Genomic DNA, 27,079 nt, shown 5'->3' with positions numbered 1-27,079 from the left:
AGTTCATGAGATGAATGATGCACTTGCTAGAAGTATAAACTATAAGTAAATACTTCCAAGAAAAACACCATACATATATTAAATACAAAGAAAACCAGCGTTAAATTATTTTGTTGTTTTCATCTACGTTAAATAAATTATAGCTGCATTAGCCAGCGCTTGCATAGCTGTATTCCATCACGACCCAAACATAAGCACATGTCGCAGGTTAAAAACAAGCCCCCTTCCCTTTCTCCCTTTGCTGCCGAATAAAACCAACTGCCGTTCCATTTTCGAACCAGTCCGAGTTCATCTATGCAGTTCGGATTACTCGCGCTATTTACGCGTCGCGTTGCGTCCGTGGGATGCCTGTGTTTATTAATTTTTGAAAAAAGAACTTAACTTTTTCTATTGTGATCTGTGAACTATAATAAAACAAAATGGCTGTATCTTTAATTAGATTAGGTGTAAGATCTGTGATCAGTTTGGAAAGGAGTGCTGTTGTGACTTCTACCAGTGTCCAGAATCAGTTTAAGGTATTTTTCTATGGTTTATTACAAGTGTCAATGACATTAAATTGGCTTGTGGTGCAGTCTTCGTGGCAAAGCAAGTAGGCGTAACTTTACGCTTGACTATAAGTAACTGTAGAGAGCCGCATGGATGCGTTTTTTTGTGTTCGAAACAATGTTGTAAATTAATGGTTTATGGAAGGGATTTTTACCTGTCATTGACATAAAAAGAAGTTTGGTTTGGGTTTGACGCACGAAAAATACGGTCTAAGTAGTTGGGCTTCTAAGAAATAATTAAATAAAAAATTGCTTCGTTTCCTGGCACCAGGGTTTAAAGTCATTGTAAAAAACTTAGACTTGTAATTTAGAATTCTTGAGTTTGAAATATGTTTTTAATCTGGACTACAATTTGTATCAACAACTCTACTAAAAATAAAAATAATTAGTCTCATGGAATCATAACTTTATAAAAATAACTTATAAATAAATTATGGACATTATTTATGCAGTTAGTGGTTAAACTTAGATGACTCTTTAATCTATTTTTAATAACGTCTAAGCTCACTATTATTAGATACTTCATTAAGTTATAAATTACTTACTAGAAGTAATATCTAAAAGTGAGCTATTTATTTCCGAGATACAAATAAAACTGCAATGATATTAACATAAATCAAAACTATTATCATATTTATTCACTGTGTTCAAGGGTCAAAATACTTTAGCAAATTACTAACGCAAGCGCATTGCATGGGTGAATAAAAGAAATTATAATTTTTAAATTCTGATTCTATATTAAATTCGGAGTTATATAAATTGAAGAATTTTACGAAATTAAATTTGATATCTCGGATACGTAAGGAATATTACTTCAATTATAACATATCTTTCCCAAGTATTTTTTATTTCGTCTATGCTCTTGTTGCGCTCTATAGTTTGTCTCTCTTCTCTCACCCCTTCAGATGCTTTAAATTTATTAAAATTTCATAGCTCGTCATAAGCATTTCAATTGGCAAATATGATAAATGTATTTTGCGACTTAATAACTCTTTAGAAACATAGTAAATTAATTATGCTTGCTGAGTTTTCATACAGCTTAATAGAATATTTTCTCGGGAAGATTTAGTTAAATCAAAGGATACCGTCACTTCTGCATCACCGAAGGGAAAATGAACACACGCTATGTCTGACATTATTCCCTGTTTGAACAACAACACGATCCCCAACCTGGGCAATCAAACCTGCGATATCATAGACTAACGTCCAAATAGTGATAAATAGATAATAAAAACATGTAAATATTAGTATTTATATTTTTTTTTAAACCACGAGAGTCGTTATGATAACCTTTTATCAGTTCCCTGCGTATCCGTTGGTCTAAATTGCTATTCACATGCCAATTTAGCCTCTAATATCCTAGGAATAAGAGCCAGGTCGCTGTGTCTAAATTTAACTTGAGTCCTTGCATTGTATGTGACCACAAATTGAACGATCTGTTCGACCGATATTGAAAATTGCTTTGACCGATGACACTAATATGAGTAAATCTGGTCTATTGCAATTTCTATTAAAATATTAATCAATCAGGAATTTCTATTACGGTGTTAATTTTAATTTTAAGTAACTTATAAAGTTAGAGAAATGTTTGCCACGTGGTAATTTTTCAAAATTAAACCGAAATGTAGATTTTGGTGATAAAAAACAAAATATTTTCTCTTTGGGAAGTTTCTATATAAACTTTTGATTTTTAGTGGTTGTTCGAAGTTCTACTACTACGATCTAAAATTTGGACTCTGCATTAACTTATTATATTTATGCCTTTCAAAATTAATAATCAAATATACAGTGACAACTAATAAGCACTAACAAACAGTGCTAAAGCAACTCTGCATTAAGATAACTTAGTGGAATGCAAACATTAATCTTAAAGGTATTTGACTGCATAAAAAGAAAGAAGGTTCAAACAATATAGTTCATTATCTAATTGCAGTCAAAATAAATTTGATAATAGCCGTTGTTTTAATGTTATGTGATTATTATCTATGTTGCAATGGATGTTCGGATTTTTGTAAAATTACTACCTAACATAAAATAATTACCACGTAGGCGAACATAGTTGCACTTATTATAAGTCAAGATGTATGAGATTATAGGCTAACATAGTTGTATTTCTAATAAGTCAATATATATGAGATTAATGATGACAATTAAGTCACTTATATAACTACAGACATTTAATAGGCTATCGTATGTAGGGTCAGGGATGAGACTTCAAGTTGTATTACTTAGGGCCGACGACACTTTATCAAAGAGAGTTTATAATATTAAATTAATAAAAAATAAAAACATTTTTAAGTGGTTTTGAAAAGCTATTTTGTCAAAAAAAAACTTTGAGATTGATGTTTTTATTTATTATGCAGACTTTATCTTCAGTCGCAATAACATTATAAAATTTTTAGATATCATTATTATCGCCTATAAAAATTAACTGTGTAAAAGAAATTTAAATTTAGGTTCCTAGTATCTTCGCTTACCCTAAAATAATTTTACAGCAGACTTATTTAATTCTTAGGCATTCGGAGATAGCGAAATTGCTAAATCAACATTTTTAGTAAAATTAACCCATGGATATTCTATGATAATACCTTATGCCCTTTACGAACCGCGAGTCGTGACCAGTAAAACATGAAACCTTCATAATTCAACATTCGATTAGACAATAAGTTACGAGGACGTTTGATTGTAAACACGCTGTCGACCTTCAACTGTTAAATAACAATGTTAAGGTTATAGCTTAAGGTCCATTTTTCATACATTTTGTTTCACCTTTAATCTGGGTAACTAAACAAGTATTGACAAGTAAAGAATTTAAATTCACGTCTAGTTAGTGATTAGTTCTCGCAGTTGAAAGAAAAACGTAAAAATAATTAATATGCATGGATATTTCGGCCTTTAAAATTTAATATGACGAAATTTTTCTTCAGAACTTCAATACTTATTAGTGTTCGTGTTTATTAATTATTTATATGCTTCATGTGATTAGTTTCCTTGCTTTCTGTTTTTTAGAGGCAATAGAATGAATTTATCATAATTATAACAATAACCGTATTTTTTATGTTTTGTTTAGGTTAAGAATTCTCCTTCTATTTTTTACAGTTTCCTATCCGTTTAAGATTTAGGTGATCCATTCATTTCTTTCTTAGTTTCCACGTGTTATTTTTAACTATTTGTTGAGGCTACTTCTACTGCGTGGCTTGTTTCATTCTAAATTAATTTAAGGAAAGTAAAAAGTAAAACTTTTAATCAAAACATATCAATCAATCAATCAATCAATCAATTTATTTATTTTGCAAATATGGGTACATTATCAGATGGCGTATTTTATAACATAGTGTCTTACCATATTTAGTCGAATGACATGCAAAAGTTACAATACAATGTGTTATAACATCATTACAATATACAATTCTATGTCAAACTCGCTAAAACATCATGATATTCATTAGGTAGTAAAGATATATTATAATCTATCACAGCAGACAAGGCAAAACATATCATTTAGACTTAATATTATATGACTAAAGACACTTATAGTTGACCTCGACGAGTTTCAATCACATAAACAATCAGACAATAAGCCATAATGCAATTGCAAGGTCTGAGCGATGTCATCGACCCCACGCCATCAATTCCTCTTAGCCGCAGCACAGCACGTTCACACGTTGGGAAATAGGCAAACATGGCGCCTCTAGTAATAGATTGTACACTTTCGTTTCGTATACAACTGGGACAGAGTGCTTCCATGTTACTTTTGTATTTGGCAGCGTAATGTCATCAGGGTTATTATTTAAAAGAAGGCAAACAATAATGTAGGTGGTTCGGATGATTTCTGATGGTTGATTACCTCGGACACAAACATCAAAAATATCAGAGTATTATAAAAGAAAGGAATTGGGAATGAAGAGGTGGGGATTTTCATGAAACCAAACAAATGAAAACTAATACGGCTTTACGTTGTAGGTAATTTATAAGTAATAAATAGTGTTGATGATATGTCTGATAAGTATTCATAAAACTTAAGTAAAAACTGTCACTTTAATAAACATCAATTAAAATAAATAAGTATTTTTTATCAAGCATCCTTGGTAATCGATTATAAATTGTTATTTTAATATATTTCACTAAAGTCCTAACGGCCATTTTCCTAAAATACTTTTTAAGAGGACGTCTACAGTTTAGGAAATTTGGTGCTTTAGTTAAATGTAAACATTTAAGCTTCATAGAATTGCTAGAATAAAAGAAAGCAGAATTTGATACAGATTTTAAATATTTCGTTGCATAATAAAATTGGGATGTTCATTATTCATAAAATAATTTACGAATGTATGAACAAATTCCGATACGTATTATAAGGGATTAGAGAGGTGTAGCAAGCTAACTAGAATGTCTCGATCAACCGGTTTAGGCAAGCAATGGCCTCGGTAGGGCCTGTAAATATAGATAATAATATACCGAACAATTTTAAATATAATGATATAACTTAGAATTTGAAAGTACGAAGTCTGCCAAAGCTTAGCAAGGGTGATTGGCAAAAGGTAAACACCGATACCCAGCATACAAAAAGGTGGTAGATTATAATATTATTAACGATATTTTTTCCTGTAATAATATAACGAAAAAATAAAATTGAAAACATTGTTCTAAATTAGAATTATAGACAAAAAAATATGAGAGGATGTGAGAAGAACAAGTGAAGTTATTTAATTTTTATTTAAAACGTCGGTGTATTTGAAACGATTTCCATAATTAACAATCTTAAATCTAAAAAATATTTTTCGAGTTAACAGACCCTACGTAATGAAATACAGGAAGGTCATAAACAACTTATGTAATAACAGGCAGTTAATTTCTCAAATTTCGAAAAGTGTCTCATTCAATTTCAAAGGAAAACAAACATCTCAAAAGTGACCTCACAAATTGTTTCAATTAGTGAAAGCGTTCAATTGTCCCTGTATGTAATTTAGAGGCAATTGTCTCACATCCCGATAAGATGCAGCCGTGAGCCAATTTGCAAATGATCGCGAATGATGACAGATCGGCCTCGCTCGCCCGCATCCAGCGTAAATCAAATTCTGTTTTACAATGTGCGTTTTGAAATAAGTGGTAATAGGGATATTTATTTAGTTTTAACCGGATTTTTTAAAATATAGAATGTATTTTTAATTATTTTTTTTGAGCTGCAACCACTGAACCACCCAAAATAAACCTCAACAATCGTTTTGGGTACATAATATTACGTATGCTTTCAAATAGAAAAATTCAACCATAACCAAAGATAAACATAAATCCACATAAATATTCCGACAAGATAAATCTATGATCTATCGTAGAAAGTTTAAAATGTATAATTTATAGGGTCTACGTGACCGGTGGTATTTGCATACGATAATATTTGGGTACGTCTAGCACTATGTCAACAATGATGTGGGCTGCAAGGTTTTCCTGTTTGTTGTCTATTGATATCTCTGTTTATTGTTTATTTATAGATATTAGTCTCGTGTTTGGAAGTCCACGTATCTAGTGAAGGGTTAATTAGATGTTTTGGTTTTTGAATTTAGAACAGATGTTTATGTATATTTATTTTTATCGTTTTCTGAATGAATAGATATTATACAAAGGCATCTCTCAATTACGAAGTTTTGTATTGTACTGCACCACACTTGACAATCCAAGACCATCGAATATATTAAAACAGAATTATTTACAACTTTTTTATGTGCGTCGGTGTTTCGTGTTTTAGGAAAAGCGTTTCTATTTCTAAATGTTGATAAAAATAGCTTTCTCCTTTCACTGTAGTTTCGGTAAATATGTTTCTGTTCTACGTATTTTAAATGCCCTCAACACCTTCAGCCGTATAGGTTGATACGTATAGTGGAAATATTTTATTGATAGAAAACTGGTAAGTAATCAGTTGGCAACCTTCAAAAACAGGAAAGGGATTATAGGGGCCTTGGATATGTCACTCACCTTGTACAACAGACGAGACGAAACATTTTTTTTTGTCTGATAATTGCACCAACCACGGAACAGTGGAATATGGGTACCAACCTAAAGTATACGGTTCACCCTTTATTTTATCCTTCCTACATGAGTATTTATTTTTTTTATTTTATTTAAGACACACAGAATACAATCAAGACATAATAATGACTATGGCTAGGGTTAGTACTTAATCTAGATTGCACTCCAAAATTTGTGCCCAAATCATGACATACAAACGATGTGTTAATATTTTATTGCATTAAATGTAAAGATTAGACGAAACCGCTAACTTAAGTCCTTTTAATACAATATTAAAATTACAACCTAATGCCTATTGTTTTAAAATCGTATTTGCCGCAAACTTACTATAAACTTATTGAAGCAATGATTAACTTATCAGAATTTTGTCTGTTTCTGAAATTATATAACTAAGGACAGAGTAGTGACTAATTGGTAAAACTTCAGTTGATAAGCAGCTGGATATTTTAAAATTAAACCAACATTTACTTGGTAGAAATCTATAGAAAAGTGTTTAAAACGAATGCATTTCGTCCTTGGCTATTTATAGAGGCAGGGCACTGCACTGGGCTACTCGACTGAATATTTATCGCGGCCGATTGGCGATGTCGCTGGAAAGGCTGCACTTGTACTCCTAACCATTTTCTGATCTATATTGAAATTTATTTTAATAGAGATAGTTGTTGTTTTTCATGCATGATTTATGTGGCTGGTCAAGGTGTTTCCTCTTAACTCTACAACGTGTTCAAACTATTCAAATAATTTAACCAGGACATTATCATTGAGTATATTTATATTTACACTTTTTTATTAATAGTAGGTATTTTTTACGATATTCATGGTTAAAAGTTACTGCAATACACAGAGTTATAAGTCTGGGTAATTTATTTTAAATTATAGAATTGAAAACTGTATTGTGGCAGGAAAAATTGAAAATAGCAATAAATTACTTTTATTAGTGGTAACATCAAAATATTGCGGATATATGATCAATACGGCATTTTTATACAATATTATTGATGCAACGAATTATACCGATGAACATAAGATTATTCTCAGTAGAAATAGTGATTCTAAGCGGTGCGTGCAAGTAAGCGCACGCGCATGCCGTTGCAACTTGCAATAGGTCGATGACCCCGGCTATCGTGAGTTGCATGATAAGTTACTTCGGGAATGGACAGATATAGGTCACATTGATAAGGTAATCTGAATATTTAGTTTTGTTATCCTACTTCAACTTGCTAAGCACAAGTGGCACGAATGGCATAGTTTTTCGATTACTATAGTTTACGTTCTACTAGGTACAGAGTTGTTAAAGAGCAATGTCCCTTTATTTTCATCACTCCGTTGGTCTTAGCGTATTATTTATAATATAGAATAAAATAAGTTTAGGGCCTGTGTGACGGAATTTGAGAATGAGAATTGTCGTTGATGTAGGGCGACGAAATACAAAAGTCAAGATGTCAAATAAATGGTACACAAAACAAAAGAGTAACTATATGCATTAAGGGTTTCAAATTAATTTTGTTTGTCAGTTATATTAATCAGCTAATGTAAATAGTACTCATATTATTACCATTTATTTGGGAGCGTAGATTAGTGTCAGTTTTGTATTTGGTCGGCTTATACATTTATATTACGCGTGGAATTGACTCAGAAGTTGTAAAACAGGCCCATGGACGCCGCCAAGATTACTTAAGGCAGATTCATCTGCGTCTAAATACTATACTATATAATATCATTAAATTAATATTCTATTTTCAAATTAAAACGTGCGGGTATTTGAATACGCTTTACTATAATAAAACCTCCGCGGTAATGAGTGAGTTATTTTTTGTTTTATATCTAATGTAAAACGGTGCAAGTGTAAGGGTGGTTGCAAGGGGTTTTCACTCCCAGCGATAATGAACATACCCTTATTGTCTGATACGTTAACTGCCACAACTGTTTTTGAACAGTGTAACAGACCCTTAGAGACTTCAAACTTTTTACCTATTACCCTCTGTAATATTAATCTACCCGTTCTCTACTTCTTTGTCAGATCACCGATGCACACGATTTCTTATTATTGTAAATAATTATTATGAGGAGTGGTAATTACTTAGCTACCAATTGACTCACTTTACATACACGGTTGCTGGTCTTTTTTACAAACAACTCCAACTGCATTATGTGGATATTTTAACTATTTATATAATATACTCATTACTTAATATTTATGATAATTGGCAATACTATATTTACACTTTCGTTGTTCTAGTTAATCCATACAAAGCCGACGTGCAACGGCGTTGTGTGCTATTTAAACGATTCGCCGCATCAGGTGCATCCAGCGCACCCGGTGCGAGTTCACCAGCTACAGGGACCGCACCCGCAGAAGTCGCACCTCGATTTAGCAGACCGCGGTGCTCTGCGCCGGTACAGCAAGCATCATGGCCGACCGGAGACCGATCGGAGGAAACAGTCGGATTCCGAGTCTGATTCTGATTCCGACACTGAGTGCAAGGGATTTGATCGGGTGAGTTTATTATTTTGAATTTCAGAATAATTACCATCATTAGGTATTATATTGAGAATATCCAGAATGTAAGAGCCTGTCTGGTTAGCACCCTATTTTCTTTTATAACCATCAATGTAACAATCATTGTGATGCAATTTGTAGGACAATGTATCTTATTACTGAGCATCAATCATCATTATTTCTGAGCGTTAGGTTACCCTACAATTACATCTTTTATAAGCATCAATGTGCAATCATTGTTATGACGCAATTTGAAAGACATTGTAGTCAATGAGATAGTCTTTATCCTCCACAAAAAAGGATCAAAATGAGAGCCAGAACTCATAAGAGCGAAGGAATTGGTAATTCTTCCTAGTTGTAATTCCAAATTTACAGGCGCGTAATGCTATGCATCTAACTTTTTTGACCACCTAATCCATCTCCGTACCTGATGGAAAAGTTTTATTTATGACCAAAGTTTCATTCCCCTTCAAATTTTTAATAAACTATCCTTTGTCGGTAGTCTGACTTTTGGCGTCGCAAGATGCACACGGTGCATAACATCCTCGATGTGGACAAAGACGGGCTGATCTCGTTCAACGACTTCGTGCTCTTCGCCGAGAGGTTCAAGTCGTTGGGACACCTTGATGAGAAGCAGGCCAAGGAGTTCAGCGATATTATTAAGGTAAAAATGATTCATCCTTGATTATACTAGCAATTTCTATGTTTATGTAAGGCGGTACTTATGAGGTCATGCCCTTATAAAAAAATACGAACTGAAACGTAGTTTACCTACCTTATATTTCGATTGGCGTCAGTCGTAGTTTTTTTAAGTGTGTGATGATTATGTGTGTATTCTTTGTGAATTTATCGTTCGCTTTAACGGCGAAGGAAAACATCGTGAGGAAACCTGCACATCTGAGAAGTTCTCTATAGGAATTTCGAAGGTGTGTGCAGTCTACCAATCCGCACTAGGTCAGCGTGGTGGACTAAGGCCTAATCCCTCTCAGTAGAGGCGGCCCGTGCCCAACAGTGGACAGTATATACAGGGCTGATATTATTATTATGATTATGTAATATGATTCTAAAGTTTCCGCCTTATATCGAAATAGACATGAAATTCTCGGAACTGAAACTTGTAGCCTACCTAATATTCCCATTACCGTCAATCCTAGTTTTCCTGTTTCATAATTATCTAATCTGATTCATAATACATTCAGTAGGTACACCCTACACTTGCTCTTCTTTCAAAATTTATTATCACCAATAAAACGCAAGTAATGATTGCCTTCCAGTTGACATGGGAGGAGCAGTGGGGCGCCATCGACCCGTACAACTTCGTCACCGTGGAGCAGTACCTGGAGGACATGCACCACGTGCTCAATGACAAGACGTTGAAGAAGAAGGCGCATCGCTGGCTGCCTTACTTGTTCAAGGTACAGCTTCTTTATAATTTCTCTTAGTTCAAGATACAGCATTAATTCTGGACTAAGAAATCCAAAATACAAAGATCGTGTGTCGCAATAATTATTTTAATCTGTTTAAGTCGCTTATTGACATCGAATAAATAAATAAACTAGAATTTAAAAGTAATTATATTTTAATAGCTTTATGTCATATAAATTGTAATAATAAATGTGTATAAAGTATGTACCAAATTTTTTTGTAGATCGGAAATAAATGGACTTTATTATTATATACGTCGCTTAAATTGAGACTTTCTGTGTTCCGTGGTCGCTAATTTCCAGTGTGCTTTACTAGAGGCACATTGTACACCGGCCATTGGCTAGTGTTACTATGGCGGGATTTTTATGACTTCAATGGAAGCTATGTAGTCTCATAGAAATATGTATGAGGTGTTCTCAAAATATAACTTCAACTTTATAGAATAATTAATTTCGTAACTCAGAAACAAAGTCACAAAATATGTATTTATTTATTTAAGTTTTCTTGCAGACTTAACAACAGACAACACTAAAACGTAAATTCTAAAAGATGTAATGTTAGTCCAGTATAAGGCAATATATCCTTAGATAAAGAAAATGTTTTATTCTTACAGGCTGTCGACAAGGACAAGTCGGGGTACATATCGGTGAACGAGTTCAAGTTGTTCTTCGAGTGTCTTGGCTTGAACAACGACCACGCCGCCGTCGCGTTCGCGGTCATAGACATTAATGGGGTAAGCAGACTTATTAAAAAGTTCTATGATTGGGTTACCAACTCTCACCCGCTACTGCAACTAAGCCGGGATAATTATACGTATTAACATCGAGCGTTGCAGCTTGATGAGTCTTTGAGGACTATATTCTATGTTTAACACGCAAGGGAAATCATCATTAATCAAATAGACAGAAATTAGAAATGAACATATCTCACTTTCCTCCATAACAAAGTAGACCCGGCGTAATTATGTTAACTGTCGAGGAATAATCTATCGTCTGTCGATAGTCTATCTGGATCCCACTCCACTTATCTTCAAAAAGCCCAATGCAATTCTAACAAAGAGTTTCTATTGTAGTGCTATGTCCATTTAAATAGTATTTATTATTTACTAGCTTTTGCCTACGGCTCCACTTTCGTGTATTAGTTATTCCCGGGTATATATTTTTCCGGGATAAATAGTAGCCTCTCAGGAGTAATGTAGTTTTCTATTAGTGAAAAAACTCAATATTGGTTTAGTATTCCCCAGTGGCGAAGCGTCAATATAACCCGATTCCTACCGGCTTCCCTTTTAGGTTTATTTACGTTTGTCTTAGTTTTGTTTTCTGTTAAATTGACCGTGATATGTTAACTAAGACAATTTTTTGTTGCCTCGGGTTACCTTTTGAAAAATTTCACACTTCGCCACTGGTATTCCCTGAGAGTAGAGTAATGCATGTCCAAACAAACTCTTCAGCTTTATATATTAGTATTAATGAACAATGATTTTCTTCCTAGGACGGCAAATTATCTCTAAAAGAATTTGTGGAGCTCGGCAAAGACTTTTTCTTCACTGAAGACGAGTCGCGCGTGTCCAAGATGTTCTGGGGGCCGCTCATTGAAATCTAAGTCATTATCATAAGACTGCTATGTTATCATTACCAGTAACAATGGAATATGTAACATAATTAGGTATACGGATATTCTTTAGCTTTAATTTGTTTTGTATGAGCGAACTTTGTGAGGTGCAATTTTTTTTGGAAATGTTAAGGAAGGAGGAATGAAAAGTATGTCGAATATAATTCTAAATAATGCAACTGTGACTTGGATGCCAATAAAGCAAATTAGATTTAAATTTGGTCTTTTTTCATTGCCTTGGATTCTAATATAGTCGTTATCAGATATATAAATACCTACGTTTTTAAATCACGTAAATTCATTGCCTATCATTTAATTTTTATTTCATGTGTTAGCTTTTTAATTATGATATAATCAGATACGCAATGTTCGTTCATACAAAATTTGTTTACATAAGTATAGTTAAGTTCCATAAACATTAACAATGTTAATGTAAAAATAAAAAAAAACATTCGTTATCTATGAATGTATGAGTGACATGGAATCTTAATAGAATCTCAATAAAATGATGATTATATAAAAGTGTTTTATTAATAAAAATAATACTTTTAATATGTTAAAAAGGAAGTCAAGTTATACGTGTAAAATATTATTGATAAACTGAATAAAAAGGATGATGAGATTGAGTGCCTTATAACAGATATAATTTAACAAAATGAAAAATACACACGCACACACACACACACATATACAGATGACGTACGCACTCACGCCGGCCCACATTTTTGTTGTTTCTTTGTTCTTTAAAAATAAACACACATGTTTATGTATGTAATTAAGAAACAGCGGAGTGACATATCTTGTTTTTATCAATTGAGGAAGAGTGAAGTGTCCTACTCGTAACACAACAATATTAAATACTTAAAAGGAAACTTCAAATATGGTTTTATTATGTGCAATTATTAAATATGAAATATGGGGAAGGATGGGAAATTCCTACGATGTAGGGAAAAAGGAGGAGAAAGAAAAACCGACTCTCAATCGCAAGTCAGGGGATTCTAGTATCTCATCCCACTGTGTTGGCTACAGGGACGCCTAAACACAAAAAAAATGGTTAGGTTAAAATGAAATTACATTTGCGCTCACATTTCCTGAATATGTCGTTGTATTAGGTCGTTTAAATTCAAAATTTCTTTAAATTAAATATTTAGATTTAACACCTAATATTTTATGGAATGTTAGAAAGATCCGAACATAACTTCTTAGTAAGTCATATGAGTCTGGGACTTGATTTTCTATGATAGTCTTTAGAATCGTAAATTTGCCAAACGCATCTTTAAATTAGGCTAGATAACTACATTTTATGCTAACCTGGGTCCCATTGGTTAGGTATATACCTAACCTAATAAATAGATGAGGTCAGCAAATACACTCTCCCATAAATTAAAGAAACTAACCTAACCTAACCCATTATAGGCATTGGGCTACCTAACCTAACCTAAAAAATTTATACTACCATAGTTTAAAAGTTTGTAAGAAGCACATAACGCACGTTATTTAGTTAATGAAATTACATATACACATACATAGTATCACGCCTTCTATCCCATAGGGGTAGGCAGAGACTATAAATTGCCACTTTGCACGATTCTAGCATACTTCACTCGCTTCCTCCATCTTCATTAATCTTCTCATGCATTATTGTTATTATATATAGAATATTATAATATATAGAATATTATAATATATAGAATATCATAGAAAGAAAAATAAATAAACAGAAAGCAAAATAAAATAACTAATTGGTCTTAATACTTTATTTAAATTACTACAAAACAATACAAAATGAAAGTCGGTAATCAACATTTGCAAGAATGCACACGTGTTCAGTTAATACTGACAGTTTAAATGTCAGTTAAATTTATCCATACACAAAATGAAGAATTATAGAAAAAAATTGGTCAAGTTCTGTAATCTTATAATCAACATACAAAGAATTCTAACAACTATTAACTAAAAACGAAATTCCTAATACTTCCCCACATAAATATGCATTTTTTTCTTGGGAGTATTCATTAACATTAAATTAATGAGTGTTGTAATTAAAACTATGAAAGAAATTAAGTATAGCAACTGGAGGTTCAAGAAACGAGGCCGACAAAACTAATACAATATCTAAACTATGCTGAGTTGATCTTTCAGTAGCTTCGTTTCTTCAATAAGCGTGGACACTTGGAGCGTTCTGTAAATAACAATTTAATATTAGCAATGGTTATTCGAAATATATTTATTTCAATTAGAACGGACGAAGAAATTACACTAATTATGTTAATAATAACAACATATAACTACAGTATGATATTCAGATCAATAATGTACTACAGGAAATATGCGGTATCATGAGTTAATTTCACAATAATGCAAACATTCATACTGGATCACGTTCCAATCAGTCGAAACTACGTGAAAATGTGATGCGCTGGTAGAAGGGCATTAAGAGCGTTGAGAGTACGCGGAATAGGAGATCTAGAACGTGCTACAGAACGTGCTATATTGTATTTTTTTATCAACTAGCTGACGTTGCAAGTCGTTGTCCCGTCTTAACTATGAATTTGCAGCGCGCATTATGTCAATCGCAGACAGTTATTTCAAACAATTGACAGTTATATAAAATTAATATTTTCGTTAAGTTTTCTCAAATTTTCTAATTTTAAGAAATTTTATGAATTAGAAATTTAATTTTCTAATTTTTGCGCAATTCTTTGAATTTTTTCTTTCATAAAAACCTTCTCCTCACAATAACAAACATAACAAAGATAAAAAATAGTGAAATCGGTCCAGCCGTTCACGCGTGATGACGTGACCAAGGGAAATAGAGATTCATTTTTATATATATAGTTACTGTCTCAGTAGAGTTGTATGACGGTATGACTGCAGTGTGAGGTCTTGGGTTTCTTTATTAGACAAAGTAATTTTCTACTCGTTTACTACTCAGTATCAGCCCGGAGTTTGGAATTTGTGCCCGATATGGCGATTGGCTCGCCCCCGTCACATCAGGGACGGAATACATAAAGCGAAAAGTGGGTGCATCAGTCGTCTCTGGCTACCACTTGGTGATAAAAGGAGTGTGTGCGTGTGTGAAGAAAAAATGTACTTGTTTTCAAGCACGTTGCGTATGAGTGTGAGATTTGACTTTTTAAACTTTATAAATTGAATCTCGTTTATGTAGTCTGTAATTAGTAAGAACTTCTTACATATGGGTTCACAACTAAAAGCATAGGCAGAAGTGGTAATGTTACATCAATTTTACGTTAAGCTTCCTTCCCACAATGTGAGGAGAGGCGAGCCTGTCGCAACAATAAACGAATTCTAGACTCTGTGAGTTTCAGCATTTGTAAAAGGAAAAAATGCAGTAAACATAAGTGATTTAAAATTTATTTTTGAATAGCACTACCCCACGCTTCCCCTATATTTATTTGTACAAAATTACTTACTGCTGTTGTAGAATAGATTGGATCGAGTCGCTATGCGTTTTGCCCAAAGCTGCGTCTTTCTTCTTGTATTCTTCTTGCCATTTATTGATCTGGAAATTGTATTTATACGAATTATAGTACATTTAAATGATATAGCATGCAGTCAAATTAAACTGACGGACTGAACTGATGAATGCGGTATGATGAAGTTATAACGGGGGATAGCATTTAAGAATTAGATAGATTTATTAAATACTTTTTTAGGAGTGTTTAGTTGCAAAGGTGAGATGAACCGACAGTTTGAACAGATGGTTTGTGAATTCTTCTAACAAAGTATTATAAATTTTAATACAATTTAAATTATTTGTATGAAAGACGTCATTTTTAATCCAATTAGTTTACGGATTGAATACCCCATACATCTCTTGTCAGATTTACATTTGTATAATGCAAAACAAGATAATTTTATCTTTTGTCAGGTACAAAAATCGGCTGTAATATTGTTCCTCTCTCAATCAATTTTATTTTTTATGAAAAAAAAAAAATAGAAATTTCCTAAATGACAAGTATTAGATTAGTAATGCCAGACCTCTTCAGCGTTCCGTTTGGAGTGCTGTTTGAGTTGCTGTATCTGATCGGCGAACCGTTCGCGGCACCGCTTGTAGGTGTGCAGCTCGGCGAGGAGTTCCCGCTCGGCGGGCGAGGCGCGGTAGCTCGCGCGCAGGCCGCGGACCACTGCGGAACACCTGCGACACATACATAATAACATATATATTTTATACTAGCTTTTGCTCGCGGCTCCGCCCGCGTTATAAAGTTTTTCGGGCTCAAGTTTACCGTTATAAAAGTCACGCTTATATTTTCCCGGGAGCCTATGTTCTTCCCAGGGTCTCAAACTGTCTCCATACCAAATTTCATCTTAATACGTTGGGTAGTTTTTGAGTTTAACACGTTCAGGCAGCCAGATGCAGCGGGGATTTTGTTTTATAATATATTATTATAGAACTTTTTAAGAGGAACAATCCCGTCATACTCATTCATCATTGTTGTATAACTTTGACCGTTTACGCAGCGAACGCAACGGAAGTTCTCATAACTAATAAATTTTCCCTGTTTTTGTAACATGTTTCATTACTGCTCCGCTCCTATTGGTCATAGCGTGATGATATATAGTCTACAGCACTCCACGAACAAAGGGCTATCCAACACAAAAATATTTTTTCAGATTGACCCGGTAGTTCCTGAGATTAGCCATTACTGCTCTGCTCCTATTGGGTATAGCGTGATGATATATAGCCTATAGCACTCCACGAACAAAGGGCTATCCAACACAAAAAGAATTTTTCAGATTGACCCGGTAGTTCCTGAGATTAGCGCGTTCAAACAAACAAACAAACAAACTCTTCAGCTTTATATAATAGTATAGATGGTAAAGTGACCTCACTTCACCTGATGGTAAGCATAGGAGAGTCCAACGAGAGATGATTACCCCTCGCCAGTCGACACAATTATGTCGGCATGTTTAAAACCAGATATACACATTACAGTAGCTGATACCGGACCACAACACACTTATGTAAAATTTTGCATATTCGTTAGCAGTTGTACCTTTCATACGCAAAAAGCACTGTTTCCGAGGAATACATATATAAATACTACATTAACCAACCCCCCTTCACATGTAGTGAAGCTTCTATAGGGGGTGCGCACCTCTTTGAAAAGGCAATGTTTCATAGACTTCAAAGTTTACCTATATTTAATATCATCCTGGTGTTTCTCCGCGAGCAAACGCTTTCTCTCCAAAAACAACCGATTGTAGTTGTACGTCGTCTATTTCTTTCTGAAAATTTTACAAATACATAATATAATATCAATACGGTTTGACCAAGAAAATAAAAAACCTCACCATATTGTGGTAAAATGTGTAACTGACTTTGTCGTAAGACAGGGTGACCCCAACATAAATGCTCAGTCGCTACCATGAGGACTGGGCGGTAGTAATAAGGTAATTCCTCCACGAACAAAAAAAAGAAAAACCGCCTAGCATGGTGGACTAAGCTTTCCCGGTATTAAAGGAAGTCCGTGCCCACCAGTGATACATTACAAAATACAGGGCTGATGTAATTATTTATATTGAAAACTTATTAATGACAGAGCCTTTAGTTGTGTATATGGTGTTTGATGTTTGGTGTGTGATGTGTAGTGGTTAGTATGTGATGTGTGGTGGTTGGTGTGTGATGTGTGGTTGTTGGTGTGTGATGTGTAGTGGTTGGTGGTTGGTGTGTGGTGGTTGGTGTGTGGTGGTTGGTGTGTGGTGGTTGGTGTGTGGTGGTTGGTGTGTGGTGGTTGGTGTGTGGTGTTTGGTGTGTGGTGGTTGGTGTGTGGTGGTTGGTGTGTGGTGTTTGGTGTGTGGTGGTTGGTGTGTGGTGGTTGGTGTGTGATGTGTAGTGGTTGGTGTGTGGTGGTTGGTGTGTGATGTGTAGTGGTTGGTGGTTGGTGTGTGGTGGTTGGTGTGTGATGTGTAGTGGTTGGCGTGTGGTGGTTGGTGTGTGGTGTGTACCTGCAGCGCGTGCAGCCACCCCCGCTGCCGCTCGGCGAGCGTGTGCACGGCGCGCAGCTTGTCGGCGAGCGCGGCCGCGGCGCGCGCGAGTCTGCGCACGTACTGCCGCGCAGCCGCACGCACGCAGAGCTCAGCGTCTGACACACACAATGTCAATGAGCACACACACGTCTTTTATCGTTGAAGGAATAGGCAGAGATGCAACTGGTGCACCCACTTTCCGCCATATGTATTCCTTCCTATGATGATAAGGGGCAAGCTGATCGCCATATCGAGCACGAATTCCAGACTCCGGGCTGATATTGACTAGACACACCCAACATCACTTTGCCTAACCCAAGAATCGGCACCAAGACATTAACAATGCAGTCGTACCGTAATACAACTACGTCACCGGCCACGATGATGGTAGTTAAGAGTTGGATAGGTTTTCTTATAATTCTTTTTTCATCTCCTTTTTTGGTCTAAGGTGTACGGATCACCGCACACTAATATTGATTCACTTTAGCATCATAAGCAAATGTCACTTAGCATTACTCAAAATATATTTTTTCAGATCAGTTGCAATTAAAGCGGCATTCAGAATGGTTATTTCATTATTACTAAATCGTTCCCGTATCATACCTGTCATGTATGTGCACGCACAGTACACTACACAACATAATTACAAAAAAATGTAACTACAATGTGATACGGGGCCCTCGAGCTTTGAGGCCCCTTCTTGACCCATACCTACACTAAAGTAGGCAGGCGCCCAAAAGTTCGTACTGAAGGACCCCCCAACAAATTTTTATACAGAGCCCCTCTATGGTAAGCTACTGAGTCCTGTTCAATAGTAGATGATTTAGTACTCACTTCGAGACACTCCTTGGGGCTGGGCTCGTGTCGCCGGTCCGTGTGTAGGATTCGGCTGCGACACCTCCCGCGTGAGGATGTCTTGGATGATCGACGAGAACGTCAGCTTCTGGCGCTGGAAACGAAGAAAAAATTGTAGCCAGTGTAACTACTGGACCTGATGAGACTTAACATCTCATGTCTCAGGATAGCGAGCGCAGTGGAATATCAAACAATACTTTGTAATTCAAGTTGTTGGGTGGTGTTTCTGCTGTTTATGGTCGTATCGTTTACCATTAGGCGAACGGCAAGCTCGTCTCATCATAGAAAGCAATAATAGAAAAATAAAAAAAAATTGGCACGGCTATTAGACGATATCAATAAATGATCCTGATAGGGAAATTGGACCAATCAAAATAAATCATCTGTAAACATGTGAGACTAACTTCACTCCAATTGGTTAATTTCGCCCGTAGTTTATTTAATCAGTAGCTAGTTCCCAGTATTTTGAAAAAATAGTCAGTTAGAATGTTTTTGACAATTATTTCTGCAATTTTAAAATAATCGTAAACCAAAGTAATTACTGTTGTAGAACTTCGTAGTTCTAATATAATTTAAAAATTAGAAACATTATGTCAAGTCGTGTAAATAAGTGCTCAATGATAAAAAAAACATTCTCTGAATTTATCCTTATTTTACATTACACGTATAGTATTTCATTATTTTTACTATAATAACATCAAATATAATGATTAACAATCATATAGGTGAAAATAAACAATGTTACCTCTTTCATCATATTGCGCAGGTCGTCTTGTTCAAGCGCGGGATTTTTCAGTTGAATTTCTTTGTACAGCTGTTCTTCTAAATCGTACGGTTCTAGAGATCTGCAATAGACAGTGGTTCGGTTAGATTATTTAACTAATGTTTTATTTTAAAGCTATTGGTATCCCATATCAAAGACAATTCTAAGTTCTAATGTGTTACTCAAAAGTTTATATTATCTTCGTTGTGGGCGAGGTTAATTGTGCCTGCAGGAAAGTGTATGTGAAACAGCGGCGATAGCTTAGTTGATTGTAGAACGGACTGTCGAGACGAATGTCTGCAGGTTCAAATCCCAAGGGCACACAGCTCTGACTTTTCTTAAAAAAATATGTGTGTATTCTTTGTGAGCTATCGCTTGCTTTAACGGTGAAGGAAAACATCGTGAGGAAACCTGCATACTTGAGAAATTCTCTACTACGAATTTTCGAGGGTGTGTGAAGTCTACCAATCCGCACTAGGCCAGCGTGGTGGACTAAGGCTTATTCCCTCTCAGTAGTAGAGGAGGCCCGTGCTCAACAGTGGGACAGTATATAATACAGGGTTGATATTAGGAAAGTGTTCATCGTAAGGCTTTTGAACATCTTACAAGGCAGTAACGCCCTATAATGATGGTTAAAGTGAGAAGAATCTTTGTGATGTAAATCGGAATTTGATTCTTGTCCAATAGAGATCCTTAAACAATTTTTGAAGGTCCATAATCAGTCGTCACCTGGCGATGAGCGCGCCGTCAGCGCACAGCACCAGCAGCGTGGGGAGTGGAGGGGCCGTCACCACCGCGCTCGCTGGCGCGCACGGCGCCCGCGCGCCGCCCGTGTGCACGACGTACCGCGACACGCTCGGCCGCGAGCACAGGCTCGCCAGCAAGCTCTCTGCGTCCTCTGGGGATAACACTGACGCTTACGACTCACGGATGCTGGACGTACCCGCGCCCGCGCGCTAGGGGATACAATATATATATGTGTAGAGTCCAGTGTGAGTGTACGCACCGTCCCCGCGCGCGTAGTGTGCGAGGGCTGGCTAGCGCCGGCAGCGACACGGCGTGCGCGCCGCCCGCGTGCAGTGCCGCGTACGCGCCGCCCGCGCACTGTGGGGACAAGAATATACTCAATCGAAACATAATTCAAACAAATCCATCAGTTATTAACTGTTTTGTACATTTGTTTTGGATATAATTAGCGATCAAGTGTTAAAACTTAGACAAAAGAATGTCTTAGACCGAAGATTCTCAAACTTTTTTTTCTTATAGACCCCTCATTCAAGGATTTACTTGTTTCCGTTGACATCTGTTTTTTTTGGTTACGCAGAGAAGGTGCATTACAAATACCGCCCCGCCACCGCGTGGGGCGTCTGGACAGTTATGCTCGGGTCACCGCGCCCCTTACGACCCCTGTCAATATTATCTACCCACGTTAGTGGAGGCCAAGACGACATTTTAGTACTTAACTATCAAATCAGATAAATTTTCGTGAACCCGATCTTTTGGACACGCCAACGTAGAGCTCCCCGTCAAGTCTCCCGTGGACCCCTGGGGATCACCTGGAAAGACTTTTGGGAATCAATGGTCTAGACGTAGTGTGCTTCAATGACACTAAAACTAGTTGACCAAGGATTATAAACTAGTGTGCGTGACTACGTAAATATTTCCAACTCCTCCCTGTCTTTCTATTTGATTAATTTCGTTGCGGGATAATGACAAATTAGTTTTCCCTACTCGCCGAGCTTTAACGCTCGGTGTCATAAAATGCGTGCCACTGCTGATCCTGGCTTACAGGAGTTGTAGTGGTGGATGTGAGGGCGGGAAAGTCTCTAGTGTACGTGACAGTTACGTCATTCGTCGTTGCGTCAATATGATACAGCATATTGCTGTACCTACGTAATTTTGCTTTGCCTTGTGTGCGTGCATAATGATATCAGTTGGTGCACGTTCCCCGTTACTTGCCCATAAACAATAAAAACACCATCTCACACATTGAATTATGAGACACCATCCGATACCTTGAATTACAAAGTATTTGGTATTCCACTGCGCTCGACATCCCGAGACGTGAGATGTTAAGTCTCATTATGTCCAGTAGTTACACTGGCTACAGTGTTCTTCAAACCGGAACACAAGTGAATACACACTGCTTGACGGTAGAAATAAACATTACAGGCGCATTTCAATCCCAAGCGGACTCTCACATATGAGAGACCACCTTTAAAGCAAGCAATAATTCATAAAGAAAAATATATAGAGGTTCATTTTGACATTGCGTTACTAAATGAAACCACATACTCATCTTCAACTTTGCTGACGTTGTGCCAAAAATCATCCATTAATAACAAATATTTTCACCGAAAATCCTGGTTTTAGCTTTTTCTTTATTTTTGATCATTTTTAGTTTAGCGAATATGGCGTGTGCGTGGATGTATTTCTGACTGAAAATACGATATTGTCGCTGCGACGAATTCTCTTAGAGAAGTAATAGTGGTATTAGGGCGCGTAAAATTAAAATCACTTTTATTAATATTAATTTTGTTCGAATCTTACACTTTTTATTTTACATCTAAGACACAAGTAACTTGTTGTATAGTCTTATTTCCAAATAGAAAGGTATGTGGTTTAATTTAGTAATGCAATGCCGAAAGGACCCTGTTTAGTGTCACTTTTACTCCAAGAATGGTTTTTCACGCAGGCGAAGCCACAAAATACACCTATACAAGATAAATGGTAAACTCACCTGGATCAGCTGCACTGGATAAGAGTATTGTAGCGCGTCGTCCTCCGAGTTCAGTACGATGTTCAGTTCGACGGTCTCCACCACGTACAGGGCGTGGCTGTCGCCGTTTGCCGCTTCTGATTCGTTACTCTACAATATATGAACATCATTACAGACTTAAAAGAGTTATAATAAATATATAAATAATAGTATCAGTATTATATACTGTCCCACTGCTGGTCACGGGCCTCCTCTACTACTGAGAGGGATTAGGCCTTAGTCTACCTCGCTGTAGTGCAGATTGGGAGACTTCACACATCCTCAAAAATCCTATAGAGAACTTCTCGGGTATACAAGCTTTTTCACGACGTTTTCCTTTACCGTTAAAGCAAGCGATAACTCACAATGAGTACACATATACTTTTAGAAAAGTCTAAGGTGTGTTCCTTTGAGTTTTGAACCTTCGGACATTCGTCTCGGCAGTCCGTTCCAACTAACTCTAGATTATCGCCGTTTTACAAAAAAAAAAAAAACTAAATAATAATAGAGTTATTGTCTTATTTTGAATGAAGGTTTTTCTACTCAGTAACAGCTCGGAATCTAGAATCTGTGCCCGATACACATTGACTCTGCGCTCGTATGAATTGACCCTAATTTCAATTCCGATGGTCGATGGCAATTAACCTTCCAAAACATCCACATCGGTCGAAACTTTCTTTGGGCTCCATTTCTTAACATCAGGTACAATGAAGCCACTTTGACGAACTTTGAAAAAAAAAAAACACCTCCTACTCGTAGTAATCGGCACTTTCATTTGGCTTCACTTCTTAAAATCAGGTGCAGTGAAGTCACTTTGTCAAAAAATAGCTCTTAAGTGTAGTATCATAGTACTCACATTCGGCAGCAGCAAACAGTGGTATATGGACGCGGTGCAGGTGGCTATGATGACCATGGGCGGCACGTCCCCCCCGCCCAGCGCGAGGATCGAGCACGACTCCGAGCCGTAGTTGTCGTCCGCTGGGGGGTAGATCGCGATCGGCCCGGTCAGCTTCGGGTGGGGCGGGCTGGAAGTTAATAATACATCTATATAACATCTTACAGTATCATAAATTCAGGGGTAGGCAGAAATGCCGATGAATTGATCAGCTTATTGCCATTTAACAGACAATTTTTTTATGAAAAATTCAAAGTCAATTAACGTGACCCGAAAATCGAACCCGATACCTTCATACTCGGTACCGCATACGCCACAAAAATACGTCAACTAACTTTCATAAAAACTGTATTTTTTCTATAAAGCTCTGCACTTTACACCGTAAACTGACTTTAAAGAGCAATATTAGAGTTTTGGTTGTCGTGACACAGCTTCTCCTGAGATGGCCACATAGTGGTCCCGGTTTGGATATGAAACATGTTTTAATTTTTGTTTCTCACTTTTATATGTAGAGTCATTTTTACATTTCGTTACTAAATAAAACTACGTACTCGTTTCCTAACATTGTGCAAAAATACATTAATGAAAAACAATTAATATTTTCGCCAAAAAACTTGATGTTGCCGCTTAACAAATTTTCTTGTAGTAATAATGGCCTTGGAACATGTAAAATTAAATTGCTTTTTATGAATATTTAATATACAATTTTATTTTGCACTCATTGTTAAAATAACTTATGGTAAAGTGTTCTTTTCGAGAAGTATATGGTTTTAAATTCATGTACCGCGACAATACATTATTCTTTCTTTCCATACCTTTTACTCTCCAAATCACACGACAGCATGTAAACCTCGCCATCTCCCTCAGGATGAGCAGCTGGTCCCCATCCGGTGTGGGGGTGAAGTCCACCGCAGTGTCTCCGAGGCTGTCCAGGATCGTCTTCCCGGCGAGCAGGCTGGACGGCTTCGGGCCGATCGTGTACACCTTGACGAGCTTCGGGCCCGAACGGAGAGCTATGTTATACAGTCTGAAATCGAGAGATGTATTTCGGGTTTGGAGTTGTCAACATAACGATTAATGTAATATTAACTACTAAACGTCCCTATCCTTGAGGTTAAAACGTCTCCTTAGATCATGATTTTGTCACCCGCATTGCTCTGGAGGGAAGTGGACAATTAATATTTCCAACTCCGCCCTATCTTTCTATTTGATTAATTTCGTTGCGGGATAATGGCATATTCGTTTTCGCTGAGACTCGCTGAGCTTCACTGCTCGGTGTCATAAAATGCGTGCAACTGCTGATCCTGGCTTACAAGAGTTGTAGTGGTGGGTGTGATGCCGGCAAAGTCTCTACTAAATGGTCTGGTCTTACAGCTTAAAAATACACACACACACACACTTACACCTTTCGTCCCCAAAGGGGTAAACATTAGTGCAACTGGTGCACCATCTTTCAGAGAAGTAAAACCTAATATCATTGCTCGATCCATGAATGAAAACCGAGACTTCAGCATTGCAGTCGTACCGTAATACAACTACGCCACACAGGCAAATTCAAAATATTACTTAAAAAATATACAATTTATGTTAAAATGAAACTTTGGAAAAACGTTATTGGCCACGTGCGGAGTGTATACCAAAGCGATAGCAAAGCACGCCGTTGAGGAAATTTACAACTTTACTGTTGTAAACAGAGAAAAATATCAACATGACTTCGATAACCTTTTCAATCTGTTTTGTATTTTGAACTACCACAATGAGCGGCTTGTCTGAAACCTACGTAAGTAACTATTATATTACCTGATAGTATTATCAGAGACCAGCACGAGGACGTGTGACAGTGAATTCGGATGCCAGTGCACGCGACGGACATCTCCCAATGTGTAGAGGAACCTCTCGTCGAGTGACACGCTCCTGAAAAAATACAAACAACATTATGAGAACGATAGGAAAATATTTGGTGAAAAGTGGGTGGTGCCATGGTTGCACCTCTGGCTACCTCTTGAAGGATAAAGATTGTGATGCTAGTGTGAGAAGTGGGAACAGACCCAAATTGATTTTATGTTATTGAAGGTATCGATTGGTATATCGTTTAAAGATAATCTAGTATGACAGAGAGTTTTTCGTCCGTTTTTTCTGGTAGAAATTGCTTTTCGAACTGGCGACAAATATATATTAAACAAACAATAAATTATTAACATTTTTTATCATACCATTTGAATTCTATGAATATTTCATAGTCATCTTTTCTCTCTCTTGCTTCAAGACTTTCAGGCAACATTGCAAACGTTTCAATAATCTGAATTCTTATCTTTCTGAAGCATCAGAGGCGATTTGAAAACAAATCTGCTTTCATTTTTATTTCTTTTACACATACAAACAACACACAACACCCAAAGCCGACGGTAGATTACCGCAAAAACCGCCATATTTAAATCATCCAACAAAATACTTGGCGGGAAAAACCATAAAAACGTTCCCCCGCACAATCTCCTATACCTGCCGCCTTCAAAATCCTTTTTTAAACACTGCACCCATTATTATCGGGGCAAAAAAGGCTTCATTCATTATTCCGTATGATAAATACGCGGCAAGGATGCGAGCCGGGGCCCTTAGGTGGTCTGTTTCGGCCATTATTTGATTACGCCCGACCGCCATGTTTTTTTTTTGGACGCGCGCTTGTTTATCCGCGCGGGAAACTGCGATCGTCTTTGCTAATGAAGAATTTAAATTTGGAACTATTCGTTACAATCAGCTGAGCGTTGGCAAACGAAGGATTTTGTTACCAGCTTGAGTCAGGTGGAAAAAATAATTGAGACTAATCTTGAAGCAAGATGTGTCATATTTACCCCAATATCATTTAGAGGTTTTAGTGTTTAAATAATCAACATCTGACAAATAACTTTAAAACTTATACGTTTATATTGTTAAGTAGGATCGACACGTTACCTAACTATGTTGTCCCATTGGTCTAGTGGCAGCGTATGTAGGTTTTCGAACGAGAGATGTTAGCTTTGAATCCCAGTTTCGCCGGCATTTCCGGTACCCTGGGTGGACCTTAAAAATTAAGCTAAACCCTGCCTGTAATACTTTCGAAAAGCATATCGATCCTAAATTGGTAAGAGATAAATTCAGATGAATAAACAAATACCAAGTATACTTAGAACGCCTTCAAAATGCTTGCTTTGTAAATCCATATAAAACACGCGGCACTTGGCGGCAAATTTTAAGGCGCCGTTAATTATAAAGACTGAGAAATTCCATTCAATCGATCTCACAAGTTTTACTCATCACTCAATACAAACAAACGAATTACAAATCCACGTAACCCTTTCAATGCACATGAAATCATTACAAATCCGATGCGATGTAACCGTGCGATGCGCGCTGCATTACCGACCGACAAACTCGATTCACACTCGCACGCGCCCAATGTGATTACGCGCGTTTATTTGACGTGTAGCATGGCCGAATCCCGATGCATGCCCGAAGCCGAAACTCCGATGGTCCCTATTGACGAATTAGTGTTATAGTGAAGTTCTGCTATGCGTTTTGTGGTGTTAATATTTGTTTCGTTTTATGTTTTTGTGTGATAGAGATGGTAATGATTTTCGGTTATAAATTATAAGTAAGCACGAGTGTTGATTTCTTTAGGATATTTGGTATTGAGTCCGTAACATATTTCAGTTATCCAAAATTAACGACTTTA

General features: G+C 36.5%; 2 protein-coding genes across 2 annotated transcripts; one reads left to right on the top strand and one right to left on the bottom strand.

The window, feature by feature from the left end:
• Positions 1 to 262: 262 nt before the first annotated feature.
• On the top strand, positions 263 to 12,622 carry LOC115448446 (sarcoplasmic calcium-binding protein). Its single transcript, XM_030175883.2, has 6 exons — positions 263 to 515; positions 8,809 to 9,066; positions 9,572 to 9,733; positions 10,344 to 10,484; positions 11,108 to 11,227; positions 11,986 to 12,622. Exons 1-6 carry the CDS (start codon positions 420 to 422, stop codon positions 12,094 to 12,096), a joined length of 888 nt encoding a protein of 295 aa, XP_030031743.1. The 5' UTR covers positions 263 to 419; the 3' UTR covers positions 12,097 to 12,622.
• A 1,225-nt stretch (positions 12,623 to 13,847) lies between these two features.
• On the bottom strand, positions 13,848 to 25,651 carry LOC115448455 (nuclear pore complex protein Nup88). Its single transcript, XM_037445703.1, is given in 16 exon segments — positions 13,848 to 14,287; positions 15,540 to 15,628; positions 16,108 to 16,264; positions 17,309 to 17,358; positions 18,079 to 18,215; positions 18,934 to 19,048; positions 19,700 to 19,799; positions 20,447 to 20,615; positions 20,724 to 20,754; positions 20,801 to 20,821; positions 22,458 to 22,586; positions 23,332 to 23,500; positions 24,186 to 24,234; positions 24,237 to 24,397; positions 25,171 to 25,284; positions 25,584 to 25,651. Coding segments are annotated over 16 exon segments (1,626 nt in total). The 3' UTR covers positions 13,848 to 14,220.
• Positions 25,652 to 27,079: the final 1,428 nt, after the last annotated feature.

The sequence above is a fragment of the Manduca sexta genome, unplaced genomic scaffold (assembly GCF_014839805.1).
Source record: "Manduca sexta isolate Smith_Timp_Sample1 unplaced genomic scaffold, JHU_Msex_v1.0 HiC_scaffold_1974, whole genome shotgun sequence".
Taxonomy (NCBI): domain Eukaryota; kingdom Metazoa; phylum Arthropoda; class Insecta; order Lepidoptera; family Sphingidae; genus Manduca; species Manduca sexta.
Note: the sequence above shows the minus strand (reverse complement) of the source record. Positions and strands in the feature narration are given on the sequence as shown.

Bases quoted from the DNA above. Each gene is read 5' to 3' on its own strand.
- LOC115448446 (XM_030175883.2), top strand. From the start codon at position 420: ATGGCTGTATCTTTAATTAGATTAGGTGTAAGATCTGTGATCAGTTTG. The intron at 516-8,808 runs GTATTTTTCTAT...TCGTTGTTCTAG, and splicing joins GTGTCCAGAATCAGTTTAAG to TTAATCCATACAAAGCCGAC. The intron at 9,067-9,571 runs GTGAGTTTATTA...CTTTGTCGGTAG, and splicing joins AGTGCAAGGGATTTGATCGG to TCTGACTTTTGGCGTCGCAA.